General features: G+C 44.3%; 1 protein-coding gene across 3 annotated transcripts; it reads right to left on the reverse strand.

Moving 5' to 3' along the window:
* Positions 1-1,485: 1,485 nt before the first annotated feature.
* dcst1 (DC-STAMP domain containing 1) lies at positions 1,486-21,098 on the reverse strand. 3 transcript variants are annotated; one of them, XM_028008068.1, is made up of 15 exons: positions 20,964-21,098; positions 19,531-19,605; positions 19,311-19,439; positions 18,370-18,509; positions 13,894-14,065; positions 11,734-11,877; positions 5,162-5,283; positions 4,933-5,090; positions 4,391-4,490; positions 4,223-4,318; positions 4,013-4,139; positions 2,945-3,061; positions 2,528-2,670; positions 2,196-2,312; positions 1,486-1,818 (listed from the first exon to the last, which is right to left on the reverse strand). In XM_028008068.1, the coding sequence occupies exons 1-15, from the start codon at positions 21,064-21,066 to the stop codon at positions 1,723-1,725; spliced, it is 1,839 nt and encodes a 612-aa protein (XP_027863869.1). In that variant the 5' UTR covers positions 21,067-21,098; the 3' UTR covers positions 1,486-1,722. The 3 variants fall into 3 exon arrangements, with proteins under 3 accessions (XP_027863869.1, XP_027863863.1, XP_027863877.1); XM_028008062.1 differs by having other exon boundaries at positions 4,933-5,093; XM_028008076.1 differs by having other exon boundaries at positions 2,140-2,312; positions 4,933-5,093.
* Between the last annotated feature and the right edge of the window lie 55 nt (positions 21,099-21,153).

The raw sequence follows: 21,153 nt of genomic DNA on the forward strand, positions 1-21,153 counted from the left end.
AAATATTTAGTCAGCAAGCTAAACATTAAGGTTGAAGCTAAGTATTGGTTTACAAACAAAATATTTGGCTCCAATCTGAATATTTAACTTCAAATTAAACATTTAGCCACAGATCTATTTGGCAAGCTAAACGGTAAACCTCATACTAAATACTTAGTTATCAAGCTAAATATTTAAATTGCAAACCAAACATTTAGTTCCAACTCAAATATTTAACTGTGAGCTACAAGTTTAGCTTCAAACTAAATATTTAGCCATTTACCTTGCTGACTGAAAATTTAGTTTGAAACTGCGACATTTATAAATAACTTCAAGCTAAATATTTAGTTCCAAACTGAATATTTCGCTTTAATCAACAGGTCAGACTAAATATTTGACTAAATATTTACCTTGCTAACTAATTTATTTTTTCTTTAAGTAAAGCTAATTATTGGTGTTAACGTGTGACTCTCACATGCCGCCCGGTCCTGGTGCGGGTAAGCGTTGGCAGGACGGCAGCCACAGGTTAAGGCAGTGGTTCCCAAAGTGTGGGGGGCGCAGTGCCGTTGCAGGGGGGGCCTGGGAAGCGGTATGGATGAATGAAAAAAACAAAAACACAGTTACACAAAAGTCAAAAGTGTTTCACTGTAAAGATGGTTTGTAGTTTGTTTTGTTGCAACCTGAAACGTGAAATAAACTTCAGTGGAGTTTGAAAACAAAATATGTGTAAAGGTTTATGTCTGGTCGAATGATGTGGGACCAGTTGATTTTTCTGGGAGGAGGGGATTTTATTGTAATTCATAGGGGGGGCAGAAAATCTTTGGGAACCGCTGGGTTAAGGTGTGATAGTTTCCAGGCTGAAATGATGTGCAGCAGCTGCTGACGGCGGGCTGCAGGTCTGGAATCAGAACCCAGCCGACTGCAGCAGAATCAGAAGGATTAGCGGCTGCTGAGGTCAGCGGCGGTTCAGAGGAACAATCTGATCCAGAGTCAGTTTGGTGAAGCAGCGCTGCACGTGCTGCGGCGGATCAGCTGCTGACGTCACGCTGCGGCGGTAATCATATCACGTGGTCAAACCCTGGGCTGCATGCAGAAAGAGGAGCAGTGAACTCTTCCTCTTCCTCCATGAGTGGCGCAGTCTGAGTCCACAAGTATTCATACACCACCAAACTGCAGAGTTCTGCTCCGCTTCAGGTAGAGGACCAAGACATATGAGAGAACACATGGCAGCATCATGCTGTGGGACAGATGGTGGGGCTAAATCAGAACATTCTGGGCACAAACCCTGCAGGAGAGCTGACTGGGGTAAGGGTCACCTTCCAGCAGAACAACAACTCAAAACAAACAGCCCGAGAGAGATCAGTGGCCTAGTCAAAGCTCAGACCTGAGCCAATCTGTGGCAGGACTGAACTGATGTTCAGAGACGTTCTCCATGTTTTACTAAGAAATGAGGAAAAGTTCAGTTGGTGTGAAGACTGATGGTGGTTTCAAACCCTGAACTCTGACTCAGATCAGATCTGTTGTTTTATTTATTATTGAGTCATTTGGTGAGGCCTGTTTGTTCTGAAGAGCCTCATAAATATGGCTGACATTCCAGGGAAAGTTGTCGTTCTTCCAGATGATTTTCTTTGCATCACATTTATCTCCGGTTTCGGTCTCCAGTCATGAAGGAGGAGGACGCGTTTTATCTGTGGGGTGATGAGCGTTAGTGAGAGCGTCTCCAGGCGGATCCCCGACTAGCTGCTAGCTGCTAGCGTAGTGAGTCTCCTCTTGGTCTGAGGCATCCTGTCGGGGGTGACGAAGGAGACGGCGCCCCCACCTGGTCAGGCGCTGAAACATCTGCAGGCAGAGAGCAGAAGAAGAAGAAGCTGGAGTACTGTCGATGACACACTGCAAAAAACTAACAGCAATAATTGAGTTTGTTTAGAATGTCAGAGGAAAAATTTGGTTGTTCATTTTTCAAAGTCATATTTTCACCATTTTATTCCTACATTTATAAATGTCAGAGTTGCAGATTTAATATTTAGCTTTCAAATTAAATATTTAATTAGGAAAATATTTTTCTGGTGAAATATTTAGTTTGGAATGAATGAATAACATGGAGACTGTTTTTCTCTACGATGTGCTAAATAAACCAAATTATTGCTGTTAGTTTCTTACAGTGCAACTTGACAAACGGCTCCGTCTGACAGACTGAAGGACGACAACATGCTCACCGTCCTCGTCCCCGTCCTCATCCTCTGTCTTTGGCTCATGTTCATCTTCCAATTGGGGGACGACAGCCGTCTATGGAGCTGCAGGTTGTAGAGGAACAAGACACGCTTCTTCTCCCTCTGCAGAGACAGACAGGTGGACAGAGAGGCAGACAGGTGGACAGAGAGACAGAGAGGTGGACAGAGAGGCAGACAGGTGGACAGAGAGGCAGACAGGTGGACAGAGAGACAGACAGGTGGACGGACGGGTTTCTGTTTTGTCCAGTGTCTTTGCGTCCTCGCTCTAGTTAAATCTAGTTTTTAATGATGGACTCAGGTGCTGTTGGTGTTTTTACCTTTGGGTTGTAGAAAGCTGCGATGACGTGGCGCAGGCGGTTGGTGTAAACCTGGACGCAGCTGAACAGCGCCACCACCAGGACTCCGCCCACACACCTCGCATACACTTCAAAAGGGAGGCGGGAGGGGGCGGACATGCATGCTGAGGAGGAAGAGGAGGAGGAAGAGGAAGTGAGTTCAGATGCTCTTTACAGTTTGCAGAGGGAGGAAGCTGTCGCCCCCTGCTGGGTGAATGTGTGTCCAACATCCTGCAGCCTGCACAAACTGGTTTATTACCAGCAGAAAAACCAGTTTCAACAGGGCCAACACCAATACAGACCACAGGGCCAATTCAAATCCAGTTCACTTCAGTATGATTCAGTTCCATATGAATCAGTTCAGTGTGATTCAGTTCAGTTCAGTGAACTGGGACTCACCGCGGTTGTCGCTCTGGACGTTCGTCTCGGAGGAGCTGTTGAAGCCAGAGATGGTGGTGCGCAGGAGGCGGGCCATCATGGTGTCTCCGCCCACGCTGATGTCGATGTGATGGCTGCCTGCAGGAAGGGGGCGGAGCCTCTGACTGTCAGTCTGAAGCATTTCAGATTTGATTAATGCAGATTTTTCACTGGGTCAGAATAATAGCTAACTTGGACTTTCTGTTTCCATCAACAAATTTCTGTTGTTCTGGTTGATGTCGCACCGCTCTGCCCAGCAGAACTGCTTAAGTTCACTATCACCAGTGTAAACCGGTTTGAACTGGTTTGAACTGGTTAATTAAATTTTTCTTCCAGCTGTTGATTTGAAATGTAGTGAAAGTTTTGGGAGGTTGTCCTCCTCCTTTATGATTGGATCCACTGCCAGAGGTGGGTAACTTACATTTACTACAGTAACTTTTAAAAAAAAATATTTTTATTACACCGTACATTTTACTGTTACTTGAATAACAATATTCCCAAATATCGCTACAGTTGCCACAGTAAAATTTCTGGCTACTATGCTCACAGCCACTGATATGCTAATAGTGGAGCTACTTTTTTTTAGCTTAGCGCAAGTCAGCAACAGCGTTATCAAAACTCAACAACTATAAACTTGAAGCTGTAAGAGAAAGGTCTGATCCAGAGAATCCTTCCTGAAGCGCTAACCACACAGATAGCTGCGTGACAAAGCGTCACAGACACACGATGGCTATAAACATGGATGAAGTTAACGCTGAACACCGTGTTAGCACATCACTTTAGCATTAGCAGAACTAATGTTTATGATTAGCACTGTAGCATTAGCACAGCTAAATCTTTCACTTGCTGTGTTCCGAGGTTTTCTCAATGGACCAGATCAACCGGACCGTGTGTGTGTGTGTGTGTGTATGTGTGTGTGTGTGTGTGTGTGTGTGGAGGGGTGTGTGTGTGTGGGTGCGTGGGCGTGGGTGTGTGTGTGTGGAGGGGTCTGTGTGTGTGTGTGTGTGGGTGGGTGGGCGTGGGTGGGTGGGCGTGGGTGTGTGTGTGTACTTGTGATGTTGAACTGTGTGAAGGTGTGTCTGCTGATGATGTCCAGGACGTGGAACAGGGAGAAGTCGATGACCAGCAGGACCACGGCCAGCAGTGAGATGGCCAGAACCTGAAAGCCTCCTGAGGCCTGCAGACACAAGCAGAACCAGCTGATGATGAGGATGAGGATGATGACACCTGGCGGTTTCCGTGGTAATGGAGGCTGCTCACCACTTGTATCAGCTCCTCAGAGTTGATCTTCGGACTCATCGGGGCGATGAACCGTTTTCTCTCCGACTTTCTGAGAGGAAGCAGGAAATGTTTCCCCTGAGAGGAAAGAGGAAGAGTCAGTGAGCCTTCATCACTGTGATGGTGATGAAGAGGAGGATGAGGTGGTACCGCTCGTCTTCTGCGCTCGTCGATCCGTCTGAAGTAGGAGGTGATGTAGACGTTGTCAAAAGAGATGTTTGTCCTGTAGGAGCGGAGGTACTGCACCGCCCTGAGGAGGAGGAAAAGGAGGAAGAGGAGGATGAGGAGGAGGAAGAGGAAAAGGAGGGAAAGGGGGAGGAGGAGGAAAAGGAGGAGGAGGAGGAGGGAATGGAGGAGGAGGAGGAGGGAAAGGTGGAGGTTGAGGATGAGGAGGAGGTGGAAAAGGTGGAGGAAGAGGAGGAGGAGGAGGAAAAGGAGGAGGGAAAGGAGGAGGAGTAGGAGGAGGGTTAGGATGAGGAGGACGAGGACGACGAGGAAGAGGAAGGAGAGAAGAGGAAAAGGAAAAGGAGAGATGAGGATCAAAAGAAAGAGGAAGGAAAGAAGAAGAGGAGAACCTAAAAGAGGAGGAGAAGTAAAGGGGGAGGAGGAAGAGGAGGAAGAGGAGGAAGCAGCAGCAGTGATGATGAAGCCAATGTTACTGGTCAAACTGGTGATGAAGGTGTGGATCTTACTGGATGAAGACGGTGATGAAGGTGAAGGACAGCACCATCTCCAGGACCTTCATTCCCTGTTCCATCCTCTTCGTCAGGCGCTGGAAGGATTCCTTAACGGACTCAGTGAAGACCCGGTCCAACTGGACTCCGTCCAGAACCGACTGCTGCTGCTCCTCCTGCTGGACGGCAGGGGAAACGCGTCAGTTTCACCGGGTCTGGTGGTTCTGGTGGTTCTGGTGGTCCTGACCTGGACGACGACCCGGGCGCGGAACTCTCTGGAGAGACGGTCCATGGAAACGTTGAGCCGATCGTACAGCTGACCGAAGTTCCTCTCCACAGGAATCTGCTCTCTGCACCACGGAGTCATGGCTGAAGGACGGGAACAGAGCCGTTAGAAACACAGACAGTTACAGGTCAAAGGTTAAAGGTCGGGGGATCACGTGATGCACGCTGCGGATTAGTCGTGAGTTTTTCGTCTCCTTTCTGGGTCGAAGTAAATATATAATTTAAGACAACAACCCACCGTGTGAACTGAAACAATAGTTGTGGTAAGATTCGACATGTCTCTAGATAATTTTTTGTACCCGCTGCATCGAGCAAAAAGAAGAAATGAGGTCGGAAAGGTGGGGCTAATGCTAGCATACCGCAGCTAGCCAAAACGACCAAGACGATGTGGCTGAAGACATGGAGCAGGGGAGCATTGAGAGTGACGTGGAAGAAGCTAACACTCTAAAAGAAGACATCATAGTGGAGCGAGTTACCAAGAATATTGAAGAAATACTGGACAGAAAAGTAGCTTCAATTCTTAAACCAGTTTCTGAACTCGCAGAAAAATTCGACAGCATGACGCGGCGAATGGCTGCTGCTGAACAGCGCATGCGCACCTAGAATGGACGGCATGGAGAAAACTATTGAAAGAGCACTGGGAAGGCTGGACAGCCTCGAAAACCAAAGCAGGCGCCAGAACATTAAGATTATGGGACTAAAAGAAGGCAGAGAACCGGCGGCTTTTTTCGAGGAGTGGATTCCTAAAGTCCTGGGACTGCAGCAGACACAGATAAAAATCGAAAGAGCCCACCGCACAGGACCCCAGGTCGGGCGAAGTGACCGAGACCATCCACGGGCAGTCCTGGTGAGACTCCACAACTACATCGATAAACAAAAGATTCTCAACGCTGCAAGGAATAAAGGAATAATTCAAGTAGAAGATCGCAGAGTCTCCTTTTACCAGGATTTTTCTGCGGAAATTGTCAGAAAGAGACAGGAGTCCTCAGGCGCTCGGCGACAGCTGCGAGAGGCCGGTGTCAGGTACGCGTTCCTGTTCCCTGCGGTTATCAAAATCTTCAACCAGAATGGGACGACCACATCCCTATCTGATATGAAAGAAATTAACGAATTCATCAAGACACTTCATAAATGACTTCACATGGACCTTTCCACACGTTCGAGTGGGCATAAAAGACTGAGTAATGATGAGAGGTAAACACTGAACACTCGTAAGATAGGCACCTTGACATTATTCGTAAGTTTAAATCAGATCTGCTTATACTGTTTTACAAATAAGAACGGTGTGTTGAGATGAAACACCTTCATTATATTTCACATTCATATATCCACGGGGGCTTAATATTCAGACCCAGAGAGGGCAGGATGCTTCATTCTTCTTTTGTTTTTTCTTCTGATCTTGGTTCTTCATAGGATCCCCACACCTGCTGTACCTTAGAGTTAAGGTATGACAAGTTCGTTATTGTTATTTTTTTATGTAGTTTGTTATGGTTACTATTTCTTTAGAATCTGGTCCAAGCTTTGTGTAATGTTCGAGTTTTTGCTTGGAACTTTTTTGTTGGTTTGTCAGCACAGAACACAATTTGAGGCAGGCATGTTGCAGTGTAACTTTGTATTTTATTTTATTGATGTCTTTTTAAAAGACAGCATTAAGTAACACTAATATAGATGAGCATTAAGGTTTGCACATGGAATGTAAAAGGTTCTAATAATGCAATAAAAAGGAAGGCTATCCTAAATAGTTTAAAAAAGGACAGGAACCAAGTAGCGTTTCTACAAGAAACTCATCTCACGGATGAGGAACATAAAAAATATTTAAGAGAATGAGTAGGACAAGTCTATTTCTCATCATACTCAACAAATAAAAGGGGGGTCATAATCTTAATACATAAAAATCTCCCTTTCACAGTTTCAGACACATTCAAAGACACAGAGGGACGAATCATCTTGATTAAGGGTATTTTATATGGAGAGAGGTTTTTGCTTGGCAGTGTATATGGCCCAAATATAAATGATGAGGATTTCTTTGCGGTCCTCCTCAGTCAAATTGCTGAGATGGATTGCCCAAACATACTTATCGGCGGTGACTTTAATTGTTCTTTATGCCCTCATATGGACAGGTGCCCCCCCCAAAACACCCAGTCTAAAAATTCTAGGGCTGTAAAAAATATCCTAGAGGAACTGGATTTAATGGACACATGGAGGCATTTTAACCCCTCAATAAAAAGTTTTACTTTTCACTCGTTGCCACATTCAACGTTGACACGCATCGATTATTTGTTTATCTCGAATCATTTGGTCCACCTCGTGGAAGAAACAGAGATAGGAATTATTTCCCTCTCTGACCATGCTCCTGTTAGGCTGGCCATGCAGCCACCCAGACCACTGGATCGCACAGCTTCCTGGAGGTTAAATAGATTGCTGCTGCTAAATGAAGATTTTACAAAATTGCTAGAAGAGCAGACAGACTTCTTTTTAGAACTCAATGACAATAGTAATACTGACCCCAGATTAGTATGGGATGCTTATAAGGCATATATGCGGGGTATAATAATATCATATTCCAGTCGTAAGAGGAAAGAACAATTAGCAGAACAAAATAAAATTGAAAACAAAATTAAAAAATTGGAAGAGGAATATATTTTATCCAAATCAGATAAAATTCTAGGGGAACTCAAAACAGCCCGTGCCTCACTATCTGATATAACAACAAAGAAAGCTGAAAAGGATATATTATTTGCGCAGCAAAGGTTCTTCGAACACGGTAACAAACCAAATAAATATTTGTCAAGATTAGTAAACAAATCCCCTGGCACAAACTTTATATCCTCAATTCAGGACGAAAACGGTCGTCGTTATATAGATAATAGACGCATAAATGAATGCTTCAAACAGTTTTATGAAAAATTGTATTGTTCCGAAGTAAAAAAAGGTGCACTAGAACATGAACTGCTGGATAAATTAAATATACCACAATTGGCACCAGAACAGGCAAACATATTAGCAGGACCTATAACAAGTCTAGAAATTGAAAAGGCCATTTCTTCACTACAATCTGGTAAATGTCCAGGTGCTGATGGATATCCTGTTGAATTTTTTAAAACCTTAAAAGGCAAAATTAGCTCATTATTACAACGAGTCTTTAATACATCACTTGAAAAATCGAAATTACCTAATACCATGTATATGGCAAATATTATTGTAATCCCAAAAAAAGATAAAGACCCAGAACAATGTTCGTCATATCGACCAATTAGCCTGCTTGGTGTAGACATGAAAATTTTATCCAAAATTTTGGCCACTAGACTGGAAAATATAGTTTCCAACATAGTCAATATAGACCAAGCTGGCTTTATAAAGGAGCGCCTGTCATCAAATAATACTAGACGACTTATCAATATCATTCAACACCTTAACCAGACACAAATACCAGGCATCATTGTTTCAATGGATGCTGAAAAGGCCTTCGACCGTGTCGAACTGGAGTTTATGTTTAAAGTGTTGAGAAGATTTGGACTGGGAGAAAACTTTATAAATTGGGTAAAAATTCTTTATAAAAAACCCACGGCATCGGTGTTGACAAATGGCCTCTTATCTGCACCTTTTGGACTGAGTAGGGGGACGGCGCAGGGAAGCCCTCTCTCCCCGCTACTTTTCTCCTTGGCTATAGAGCCACTTGCAATTGCAATTAGACAAAGCAATGATATTAAAGGTATATTAATAGGAAAAAAAGTGTATAAAATATTATTATACGCTGATGATATACTGTTAACTTTGACAGACCCTGTGAAATCTATCCCGGCTCTGATTGACTGTGTCAACAAATTTGGTAAGATATCTGGGTACAAGGTAAATTACGGAAAATCAGAAATAATGCCTTTAAACACTATTGACCAGGGAGAACCAACTTTCATCAAGCCATTTCGATGGGCTCCTACAGGATTAAAATATCTAGGAATACACATTACACCTAGAACTAACCAGCTGTACTCTGAAAACATCAATTCTATCATTATTCATATTAAAGATAAGTTGCTGAGATGGAAGAAGCTCCCCATATCTTTTTTGGGGAAAGTTAACCTCATTAAGATGATAATTCTCCCTAAGTTAATTTATCCAGTGTCTATGCTGTTTTTGTTTATTGACTCTAAAGATTTAGCTGGAATCAATAAAGCAATATCAGAATTTATTTGGGCAGGCAGGAAACCTAAAATTAAAATGGAGGTTTTACAACTTCCCAGAACCTTGGGTGGATGGGGTCTGCCCAAGGTTGAGAACTATGTACTGGCTATACAAGCAAGAATTATTTCACTGTGGGCCCAAAAACACGCTGATCCATGGCCTGAGATTGAGGAAAGTGTTTGTAAACCTTGTTGCCCTATAAATATGTTAAATAAACAAAACAGAGAACTGCCACTTATGGTCAAAGATAATTTTTTAATTACTAATACTATTAAGGCATGGGGCATTTTGAGGAAAATGTTTGGTCAGAACAAATATTTTTCATCTCTGACAACACTGGTAGATAATCCGGATCTGACAGTAGAGGGCGCTGGACCTGATCTCAGGTCTTGGCAAGAGGCTGGCATTACTAGAATACACAATCTATGGAACAATGGGAAATTCAAGACATTTGAGGACTTAAGAACACAATATAACATCGTCTCCAGGGACTTTTATAAATATCTTCAAATAAGGCATTACGTTAAGGCAAAAATGGACTCACTTGAGTTCCAAGCGGATTATTATTTACTTGAAAACAGTATTCTCGATTGTCATAAACGTGGGAGATTTGTGTCAAGATTCTATGCTAAATTACAAGCCCTAAAGAAAGATAATATGGAGAATTTGAGATCAACCTGGAACATAACTCTGAAAAATACAATTGATTCAGAAGCATGGGAAGACATTTTGACTCTGCCTTCTAGAATCTCAGTATGTAACCGTTACAAAGAAATGCAATATAATATTTTACATAACGTATACATATCTCCATATATATATATAGCAAGTACACACCAGGAAGCTCTCCAAATTGTCCCAAATGTAAAATAATTACAGGGACTAGAATTCACTGTTTATGGGAGTGTAAAACTATAGAGGCATTCTGGCGAGCAGTATGTCGAGAAATTAGCTCCGCTATAGGACAAACACTTCTCCCTAGTCCAGTCCTGTGTCTCCTTGGGTTCATACCCAGTCATCTGGATACTCACAAAGAAATTGTGCAATTTCTATTGATGTTGGCCAGAAAATCAATAATGCTTAAATGGGTTGGTTGTGATGCCCCTTCGATCCAGCTGTGGAAAAATTTACTTTCTGAAGTTATTGTATTAGAAAGATTGAGATATTGTATGAATGGGAAATTTAATGCTTTTAAAAAAAGATGGGAACATATTCTTGAATACATCAAAATTCCAAAATTAAAAAACCAGTAATGTGAATCCGAATGACGTGTATGTATAAATTGGTTATGTTTCTCATATGATGCTGTAATTTATGTACATGCCTCCGATTTTGACTTTGTCTTGTTTTTTGTATCAGTGCTGTATATGTTTTGCCCTGTTATTGTTCTTTCTTTTTCTGTTTTTGTATAAATCTTCAAAATACCTAATAAACACAATTATAAAAAAAAGAAAAAAAAAGGTTAAAGGTCATCACTCTGAACCAGTATGGCTGCTTGGAAGGGTTGAAGGTGAAGATGCTACTGCTGCTGGACGCGTTTTCCGATGGTGGACACGCTTCTGCTAAGTGCTACTAAAATTTACCAAGAAACTCACTAGAAAGTCAACATATGAGAAGTTAAAGCACCAGCTGAAGCAGAAATCAAGTAGAACTATAAACAGAAACGGTTTTCAGCCTCATTGCAACAGTTAAAAACTGAAAACATATTTGCAAAGGATGTTGCCATAAAAGGGATCTTGCTTCTTGTTACCGGAAGCGTTTGGAGAAGTTTGGCGACTCTGGCACTATGAGAGGAGCGTCACTCTTCTTCACGAAGCTAATTTTTAGTTTAGCACTTTAGCATTTTTGCTAACTTTGAAAACATTTAGCAAACTTAGCTTTCCCTAAATACAATTTTAAATTCCAAACCATTAGTTTCCTCGGCTGTTTTGTAAATTTTCATTAGCGTTTTAGCATTAGATTCAACTTTCACTAAATAATGTGTTTGTGTAAAACAGGCAAATAAATTAGTGCTTTAGAAGTTATTAGGAAAAATTAATTTAGGGAAAACTAAGCATGCAAAATGTTTTCAAAGTTAGCTAAAATGCCAAAGCGCTAGGCTAAAAATTAGCTTGTTATTAGTGGAGTAGAGGAATTGTGCCCTCCACTGGCAGAACTAAAATTTGTAATTAGTGCTTAGGGATAGCACAGCTAACGTTTTAGCTAGCAGTGCCCACCACTGTGTTTTTCGCTAATGCTAGCCAAACTGGAGGCTATTATGTCTCTTTCTGCTTCTATTTCAGGTTAAATGAATCAATGTGTAAAACAGTCAGCAGAAATAAGTTTGAATTTACTTTTTATACAGAAACTCACTTCTCATGACGTCGCACAGGAAGTCGAATTTCATTGAAATACAGAGGATGTGGTTGATGATGGGAACAGGAATGGCTTTCATGCACTCACTCCACTTCTGCCTGAACCAACCAGCGCAGCGCCGGATGCCCTCGTCCACCACACCTGAGCACAGAAGGGTATCAAAGACACAGAACCGCTGTCACAGAACCGCTCTAACAGAACCGCTCTAAGGGTGTTTTCACATCTCATAGTCTGGTAGACTCAGGCCGACTGGGGGCCAAAATTGCAACGTTTGTAACTTTTTCAGCTGCTGTGTTTTGCATTCACACTGCACTGTGTCAAACGATCCAAACTAACTGAAAACCCTGTTCCACCCGTCGCCTGTGGGGGCGCTGCACCAAGAATCACTGAAGAAGACCAGTGCAACTTTCTAATTCACAAAATTTAAACAAAAATGAAGTGGTGTCAGATTTTAGCTTCATTGTTACATTACTACTTTGCACATCGCCTGTTAGCTGCTAATGCTAGCGACGCTCCTGCAGTCGCCGTTACGACGCAGTGAGTCTGTCCGCAACACCAGGCTGTTCCAATGGGGGCTGAGCAGGAATCTGTCACAAAAATGATCGCAGCGCCTTAATTTCTTACCAGATTTATATAAATATGGCTTAAATTGAAGCTTAGGAATGTTTTGATATGTAAAATATGTATTTTCCCTTGATATAAATCTATAAACAGTTTGGTTTCTGTCAAGAAGCAGGAGAGGACTTTATATTATGTAATATTAAATATTAATATTTAATATTACATAAAAGCCACTGTTAAAATTAGTTTGTCAAGATGTAACAAACCATTACTCTTAAACTTTATGAAATATGTCATCCTATCCCTATTTGATGATTGTTAGATTCAAACAAACGAGGCAATAAGAGAAAATAAGCTGATAAACAGTAAAACAACTTTAAACCATTTATATTACGCTTTTCCTCGCTCTCGGTACGCAGACCCGTTGCCATGGCAACCAGCACAACATCTCCCGCAGATCAGAGGATAATATATTACCCAGAATGCCCTGTAGTTAGCTTCCTGCTTTTGGAGCGGTCTCCGATCCGCTTGCGTTCACACTGCTGTCCAACCGTTTCAGAGATCACTTCAGCCGGACCGAGGCCGAGGTTTTCAGGAGGTCAGAGGTCGCTTTTTCAGTCCGTTTTGGAATTCAATTTGCATTCACACTCCCCAAACGAATTACTTTCTAGACAAACAAATTACAGTCTGATTAAAATGGACTAAACAGGGTGTGAATGCACCCTAACAGAACCGCCCTAACAGATCCGCCCTAACAGAACCGCTGGTCTGGACCAGGTTACAGATGGAGAAATGACCACTGGTTCCAAAGCTTCATATTTAGGAGTAAGAGGCATTCCTCTCCTAGCGCTCATGCCTCCCCAACAAGATGCCGCCCTGGGCAGTTGCCCATATTGCCAATATCAGAAACCGCCACTGGAAAAACCCCTGAAAGAGTCTTTGAACTACAACAGAGTATTAGGGGCCAGACTAACAGATTTTTTTAAATTACGAGAACAGAGTTATGATATTATGACAATAAGCCATAATAATGGGCATAAGAAAGTCATAACATTTGTAGAAAATGAGAAGCTTGTGGAGTCATGAAGACGTGTGCAGCTGGTCCAGTTCACGGCTCTTTCTTCTTTTCAGTTGTTGATCAATCGATTCAAACTCCAATAATAATCTGAAGCTGATGTTTGAGCAGATTAAGGTTGTCGTGTTTGTAAAACTGATTCCAAAGTATAACTTTACAAGATCGCCTCAGTTAATGTGATTACTATATTATTTTCATGTTGGAGTCATATGACTTTATTCTCTTAATGTGAGGAACCAGAACGAGTTTCTTCTGGTGTTATTATGACGTTTTTCTCATTCTTTATATGTTTGTTTCTTGTTCTGGTCCAAACACTCCATCATAGAAACCAGATCTGGTGATAATATATTCCATTATTGTTTGTAAAACACTCTTTTTTCTGGTTGTTTCCTCTAGGTGGCGCCCTGGTTCCAACATCTTCTTCTGTCCCGCCTTTAAAAATCGGATTCAGACAGAACGTGTAGCGTTTGCAGAGACCCAGGTCCAGAACCGGGTCCAGAACCAGTTGCAGGTCGCCTCACCGTCACAGCGCCTCCTAGTGTTGGAGGCAAAGTGCTCCTGAGTGCTGTTTCCCCGGGCAGCGCCGCCGGGTTGGATCGGATCATATCCGTACTGCAGCAGAACTTCGTCTCGGACGTTCTGGAACTTCTTGTTGATGTCCAGAGACTCCGACTCAAACTCCACTTTATCTTTCTGAGAGGAAAACACAGAGACAGATCCGTTACAGAGACCTGGCAGAACCCAGGAGAACCCAGCAGAACCTGGCAGAAGCCCGCAGAACCAAGCACAACCCAGGAGAACCAAGCAGAACCCAGCAGAACCTGGCAGAAGCCCGCAGAACCAAGCACAACCCAGGAGAACCAAGCAGAACCCAGCAGAACCTGGCAGAACCGGGCCGTTCTGGACTAATCGATGGTTCTCAGGTTGGGCAGCTTTATAATTTAAAAACGTTTCACCCAAAATAAAATAGACATGAAGCCGGATGTCCAAAGTGCGGCTCAGGGGCCGCTGGCGGTCCATGGACTGGATTTGCGGGGCCTAAACATGGAGGCAGTTCGGGCTGGTGGCAGACGCACATGGAGACGTTTTGTTTTTAACGAGGGCAGAATCATCCATCTATCTTCTTCCGTTTATCCAGGGTCGGGTCGCGTGGGTAGCAGCTTCAGAAGGGAGGCCCAGACTTCCCTCTCCCCGGCCACTTCTTCTAGCTCTACCGGGGGAATCCCGAGGCGTTCCCAGGCCAGCCGAGAGACATAGTCCCTCCAGCGTGTCCTGGGTCTTCCCCGGGGCCTCCTCCCGGTGGGACGTGCCCGGAACACCTCACCAGGGAGGCGTCCAGGAGGCATCCTGACCAGATGTCCGAGCCACCTCAACTGGCTCCTCTCGATGTGAAGGAGCAGCGGCTCTACTCTGAGTCCCTCCCGGATGACTGAGCTTCTCACCCTATCTCTAAGGGAGAGCCCAGCCACCCTACGGAGAAAACCCATTTCAGCCGCTTGTATCCGCAATCTCGTTCTTTCGGTCATGACCCAAAGCTCATGACCATAGATAAGGGTGGGAACGTAGATCGACCGGTAAATCGAGAGCTTCGCTTTTTGGCTCAGCTCTCTCTTCACCACGACGGACCGGTACAGCGCCACTTGACGGCAGACGCTGCACCAATCCGCCTGTCGATCTCCCGCTCCCTTCTTCCCCCATTTGTGAACAAGATCCCGAGATACTTGAACTCCTCCACTTGGGGCAGGACACCCCCCCTGACCTGGAGAAGGCACTCTACCCTTTTCCCGCTCAAGACCATGGCCTCGGATTTGGAGGCACTGATCCCCATCCCGGACGCTTCACACTCGGCTGTGAACAGCTCCAGCGAGAGCTGCAGATCACGACCCGATGAAGCCAAAAGGACCACATCGTCTGCAAAAAGCAGAGATGAGATCCTAAGGCCACCAAATCGGATCCCCTCAACACCTTGGCTGGTCTAGAAATTCTGTCCATGAAAGTGATGAACAGAATCGGTGACAAAGGGCAGCCCTGGCGGAGTCCAACTCTCACCGGAAATGAGCCCGACTTACTGCCGGCAATGCGGACCAGACTCTGACACCGGTCATACAGGGACCTGACAGCCCGTATCAAAGGGCCCGGTACCCCATACTCCCGGAGGACCCCCCACAGGGCTCCCCGAGGGACACGGTCGAACGCCTTCTCCAAGTCCACAAAACACATGAAGACCGGTTGGGCGAACTCCCAGGACCCTCCAGGACCCTGCTGAGGATGTAGAGCTGGTCCAGTGTTCCACGACCAGAACCAGAACCACCCTGCTCTTCCTGAATCTGAGGTTCGACTATCCGACGGACCCTCCTGTCCAGGACCCCTGAATAGACCTTGCCAGGGAGGCTTAAGAGTGTGACCCCTCTATAATTAGAGCACACCCTCCGGTCCCCCTTTTTGAACAGGGGGACCACCACCCCGGTCTGCCAATCCAGGGGAACTGCCCCTGATGTCCATGCGATATTGCAGAGTCGGGTCAGCCAACACAACCCTACAGCATCCAGAGCCTTAAAGAACTCCGGGCGGATCTCATCCATACCCGGGGCCTTGCCACCGAGGAGCTTTTTAACCACCTCGGCGACCTTGTCCCCAGAGATTGGAGAGCCCAACCCAGAGTCCCCAGGCTCAGCTTCCCCAACGGAAGGCATGTTGGTGGGATTGAGGAGTTCTTCGAAGTACTCCGCCCACCGGCCCACAACGTCCCGAGTAGAGGTCAGCAGCACACCATCCCCATTATAAACGGTGTTGGTGCTGTACTGCTTCCCCCCCGAGACGCCAGATGGTGGACCAGAATCGCCTCGAAGCCGTATGGAAGTCTTTCTCCATGGCCTCTCCAAACTCCTCCCACGCCCGAGTTTTTGCCTCAGCAACCACCCGAGCCGCATGCCGCTTCGCCTGCCGGTACCCATCAGCTGCTTCCAGAGTCTCACAGGCCAAAAAGGCCCAATAGGACTCCTTCTTCAGCCTGACGGCATCCCTCACCGAAGGTGTCCACCAACGGGTTTGAGGGTTGCCACCGCGACAGGCACCGACAACCTTGCAGCCACAGCTCCGACCGGCCACCTCGACAATGGAGGCACGGAACACGGTCCACTCAGACTCCATGTCCCCCACCTTCCCCGGGACGTGTTCGAAGTTTTGCCGGAGATGGGAGTTAAAGCTCCGTCTCACAGGGGATTCCGCCAGACGTTCCCAGCAGACCCTCACAACATGTTTGGGCCTGCCAGGTCTGACCGGCTTTCTCCCCCACCACCGGAGCCAACTCACCACCAGGTAGTGGTCAGTGGACAGCTCCGCACCTCTCTTCACCCGAGTGTCCAAGACATACGGCTGCAGATCCGATGAAACGATGACAAAGTCGATCATCGAACTGCGGCTTAGGGTGTCCTGGTGCCAAGTGCACATATGAACACCCTTATGCTTGAACATGGTGTTCGATATGGACAATCCATGACGAGCACAGAAGTCCAACAACAGAACACCGCTCGAGTTCAGATCGGGGGGGCCGTTTCTCCCAACCACGCCCCTCCAGGTCTCACTGTCATTGCCCACGTGAGCGTTGAAGTCCCCCAGCAGAACAAGGGAGTCGCCAGGAGGAGCACTCTCCAGTACCCCTTCTAAGGACTCCAAAAAGGGTGGGTAATCTGAACTGTCGTTCGGCCCGTAAGCACAAACGACAGTCAGAACCCGTCCCCCCACCCGTAGGCGGAGGGAGGCTACCCTCTCGTTCACCGGAGTAAACCCCAACGTACAGGCGCCGAGATGGGGAGCAACAAGTATGCCCACTCCTGCCTGATGCCTCTCACCTTGGGCAACTTCAGAGTGGAAGTATGTCCAGCCCCTCTCAAGGAGACTGGTTCCAGAACCAGAGCCATGCGTCGAGGTGAGACCAACTATTTCTAGCCGGAACCTCTCGACCTCACACACTAGCTCCGGCTCCTTCCCCACCAGAGAGGTGACATTCCATGTCCCAAGAGCTTCTGCAACCGAGGATCGGACCGCCAGGGTCCCCTCCCTCTGCCGCCACCCATCACACAATGCACCCGACCCCTTTGGCCCCTCCAACGGGTGGTGGGCCCATGGGAGGGGGGACCCATGTTTCCTCTTCGGGCTGAGCCCGGCCGGGCTCCATGGGTAAAAGCCCGGCCACCAGGTGCTCGCCATCGTGCCCCCTCTCCAGGCCTGGCTCCAGAGTGGGGCCCCGGTGACCCGCGTCCGGGCGAGGGAACGCCAAGTCCAATGTTTTTGCTCATCATTCGGGTCTTCGGGCTGCGCTTTGTCTGGTCCCTCACCTAGGACCTGTCTGCCTTGGGTGACCCTACCAGGGGCATGAAGCCCCAGACAGCATAGCTCCTAGGATCATTGGGGCCCTCAGACCCCTCCACCACGATAAGGTGGCAGAGGGAGCACCCTCTCCTTGGGGTGAATCATTTCTGATCAAATAAAAATGACCAGATATTCTACTTCCTGTTTGACTTCACAGTAAATAATCCCAACTAAGCAGATTTTCAATAATGAATTAATACAGTAAGTCACATAAATCCTGGTCTAATTGCATAGAATACATTAAATACATTCTATTTTTTAAATTTATATCCATATTTTAATAAGGCAAACAAGTAAAGCCCTTCTAACTTTAAGATGTGGAATAATTTATGCGACGCTAACTTTTAAAAAATTTAACAATTTACTCCTTAATTTATTGTTCAGCTTGGGAAAAAATATAATACAACTTTTGATTATAGTTTTTAAAATGATTAGATTTTTAGTCCTATAAGTGCTTCTGACAGGATGATTGAGGAAAAGTTTGGACACCCCTGCATTAATCAATACATTTGATCAGAAGCTTCCTGATCAGTTCCACTTATTCATTCCCTGTAAACTGAGTTTTTATTCAAAGCCTTCCTGTTATGTTGCAGTGACCGTTTGTGTACCTGCCGCCCCTCCCTCACCATCAGTTGCTTGGCAACCAGCAGGAAGGGCCTGGCGGCCAGCCGCCACAGCACCTTGCTGTGCTGCACCTGCAGGTCCAGGTTGCAGCTGAGCGACATCGCCGCCACCTCGGCGTTCCGCTCCGTGTTGGAGATCGGACCTGCAGATGGAGAGATGGGACAGCGCAGCAGGTCACAGATACGGAGCTCAAACAGGGCCAAAAAGATTGTTCAAAAGGAAAAAAAACCCTGAAATCTGAAAACTTCTTTTAAGTTTCAAATATTTTTGTCAGTTTCCAACTTCTTTCAGTTTCAAAACTTTTTTCTGCTTCAATTGTTTTTTATTTTTGAACAAACTTCGTGGTGCTGGAATGACGGAGGCTCACTGCAGCACAGTGACACCTAGTGGTGCAGAAAATGTTTGCACAACTCCTGAGATTCACTCGTCTGGAGACAAAATTATGGAGGTAAATGGAGATTATGGAGTTCAACCAAAAAAGGGAGCATCAAACAAACTTTGAGAATCGCAGCCAGAAACTTTGGCTGTCAACCAAAAAATTCTTCATGGGCAAATAAAAGTTTATGTTCTGCAAATAACTTTTTCATTTCATAAGGCAAAAATGAGTGATTTTAATTTTTTTAAAAGTTGTTTAATAAAGCTTTTTTTGTTTAAAAAAAGTCATTACAATTCAAAAAGTTTTGAACACAATTTTATGTTTTTAAATTGAGATTAGTTTTTTTTTTTGATTGAATAATTGTGAAACAAATTTACCTCCATATAAAATAATTTCCAGGATTGTGGTGAAAAGATGAAGGAATGATTTACAGACCAGCCAACGGGTCAGAAATTACAGCAGGAGAGTCTGGAGAGTGGGTGTGTGTGTGGGCGTGTCGGTGTGTGTGGGTGTGTGTGTGTGTGTGTCGGTGTGTGTGGGTGTGTGTGTGTGTGTGTGTGTGTGTACCTCTGTACAGAATCATCACAATCATAACCATCAGGTAGGAACGACCACGAGAGCCGAGGATGCTGGGTAACGTGAGGAGGATGGTACATCTGAAGGACGAGGACAGGAATCCACCTACGATACACACACCTGAAACACGCACACACACGCACACACACACTTGTGTTCACCCGATCAGGATGTGGTTTAAAGGAGGAATGTGAGTCTGACATCTCCTCACCGACAAATGCAAACCCTACTGCCAGCTTCAGGTCAAAGGTCAGCGGTAAGTTGTGGGCAAATCCCAGGTACAAAACTAAAGCATAGAAAACAACAAAATAGATTTGACTACTTTTTAAAAATCCATCTTTATGAGATTCGGAGTGAATTGTCTTTATTTTCCTCCTTAGACTTTTTAGCTGAGTACTTTAAAAGTCCTTTTTGTTTTTTCATTTGTTTATGAGTATTTCCAGTGTTTTCTTTTTATGTCTCTATAACAAAATGTTATATATAAACACACATTTCCTCTGCAGTTCATCCATCCTGTTTGCCAAACATCTCAGAAGAACCATCATGATCAGTACAAGAGACGGTTTGAACTTTCTTCTTCGCTGGGAATCTGGGCTTTACAAGCATACACTGAAAACAAAGAATGAAAACCTGCTTAAAAAATGTTCATTTGTTACATGTCATCCAATTAAGTTTATTCAGTTGTCATGTAAATAAAGTACGTTTGACAAAACTAACTGGATGACATGTAACAAATGAACACAATTGTTCTTAAATTGGAGCTCCATTCTCTTTTTTTCAGTGTAGTTCTGAAAAACTCAAATAATTTGAGTTTTTGATTCATTAATCATCTACGGAGGCAGAAAGCTGCCATCCAGACAAAAGGGAAGTCAATTTTGGTTGTGAAAATGTTTTTGTTGTAACAATAAATTCTTCATGTTTGTACAACATATTTTGATGTCCTTACATTATATATATAATTATAACACTAGAAAAAACCTTTTAATAATTTTACAATGTAATATTTATATTGTATGAATGTGATTATTATTGTGCAAACATAACGAATAAAATGAAAGTAAAATAATTCACATTCAGTAAAATACAGTACTGTGTTCAGACAACGAACGGCATCATGTTTTTAATGTGAAAATATTATTAGTCAAACAAAATAATTTCTATGTTCTACAATATATTTCTTCGTGTTCAATAATATATTCTTTACACAGTAAAAATGTACAACTTTTTGGTTATAACGTGATACTAAACTATTCAAACAGGAGGAGTATATTGTTGGATCTATAAAGTTTTCAAACTATATACAGTCATAATCAGCTGGTTGTATAAAAAAAAGAAATTAAACCCGACTTTGTTGCTATGGTAACACATCTGACAACAGTCCAATATTTTAAAAATCTGCATTCAAAACCAGAAGGATTAGTTAAAAGAACAATGTTTTTTTTTTTAAAAAAAGGTTAAATTAATGAATGAAAAGAACTTTAAAACATCAAACACATTTGGAAAATAAATATAATTTAGTCAGAATACATAATGAATGTATTCTGACTAAGAGCAATTTAGTAGCAATTATAAAAAATGAAAGAAAAAAAAAAAACTACCACAAAAATAAAAATAAAAACATGTAGTTATTAAAACTGGGTTTACCTGAGCCGCCCGCCGCGCCGAACAGGCCTCTGCCGACCAGGGCCGCCCGGCTGCCCTGTGGAAGCCGGGCGGCCCTCCACCCCACCGGAGGGGCCCCACACATCTGGAGCAGGCAGCGGGCAGGTCTTCTGCGAATCAGGAAAGAGCTGAAGGTGTCTGCGGGTCAGGATGCGCCATCAGTTAAAAGTTC

The sequence above is a fragment of the Xiphophorus couchianus genome, chromosome 3 (assembly GCF_001444195.1).
Source record: "Xiphophorus couchianus chromosome 3, X_couchianus-1.0, whole genome shotgun sequence".
In the NCBI taxonomy this organism is placed as follows: Eukaryota; Metazoa; Chordata; class Actinopteri; order Cyprinodontiformes; family Poeciliidae; genus Xiphophorus; species Xiphophorus couchianus.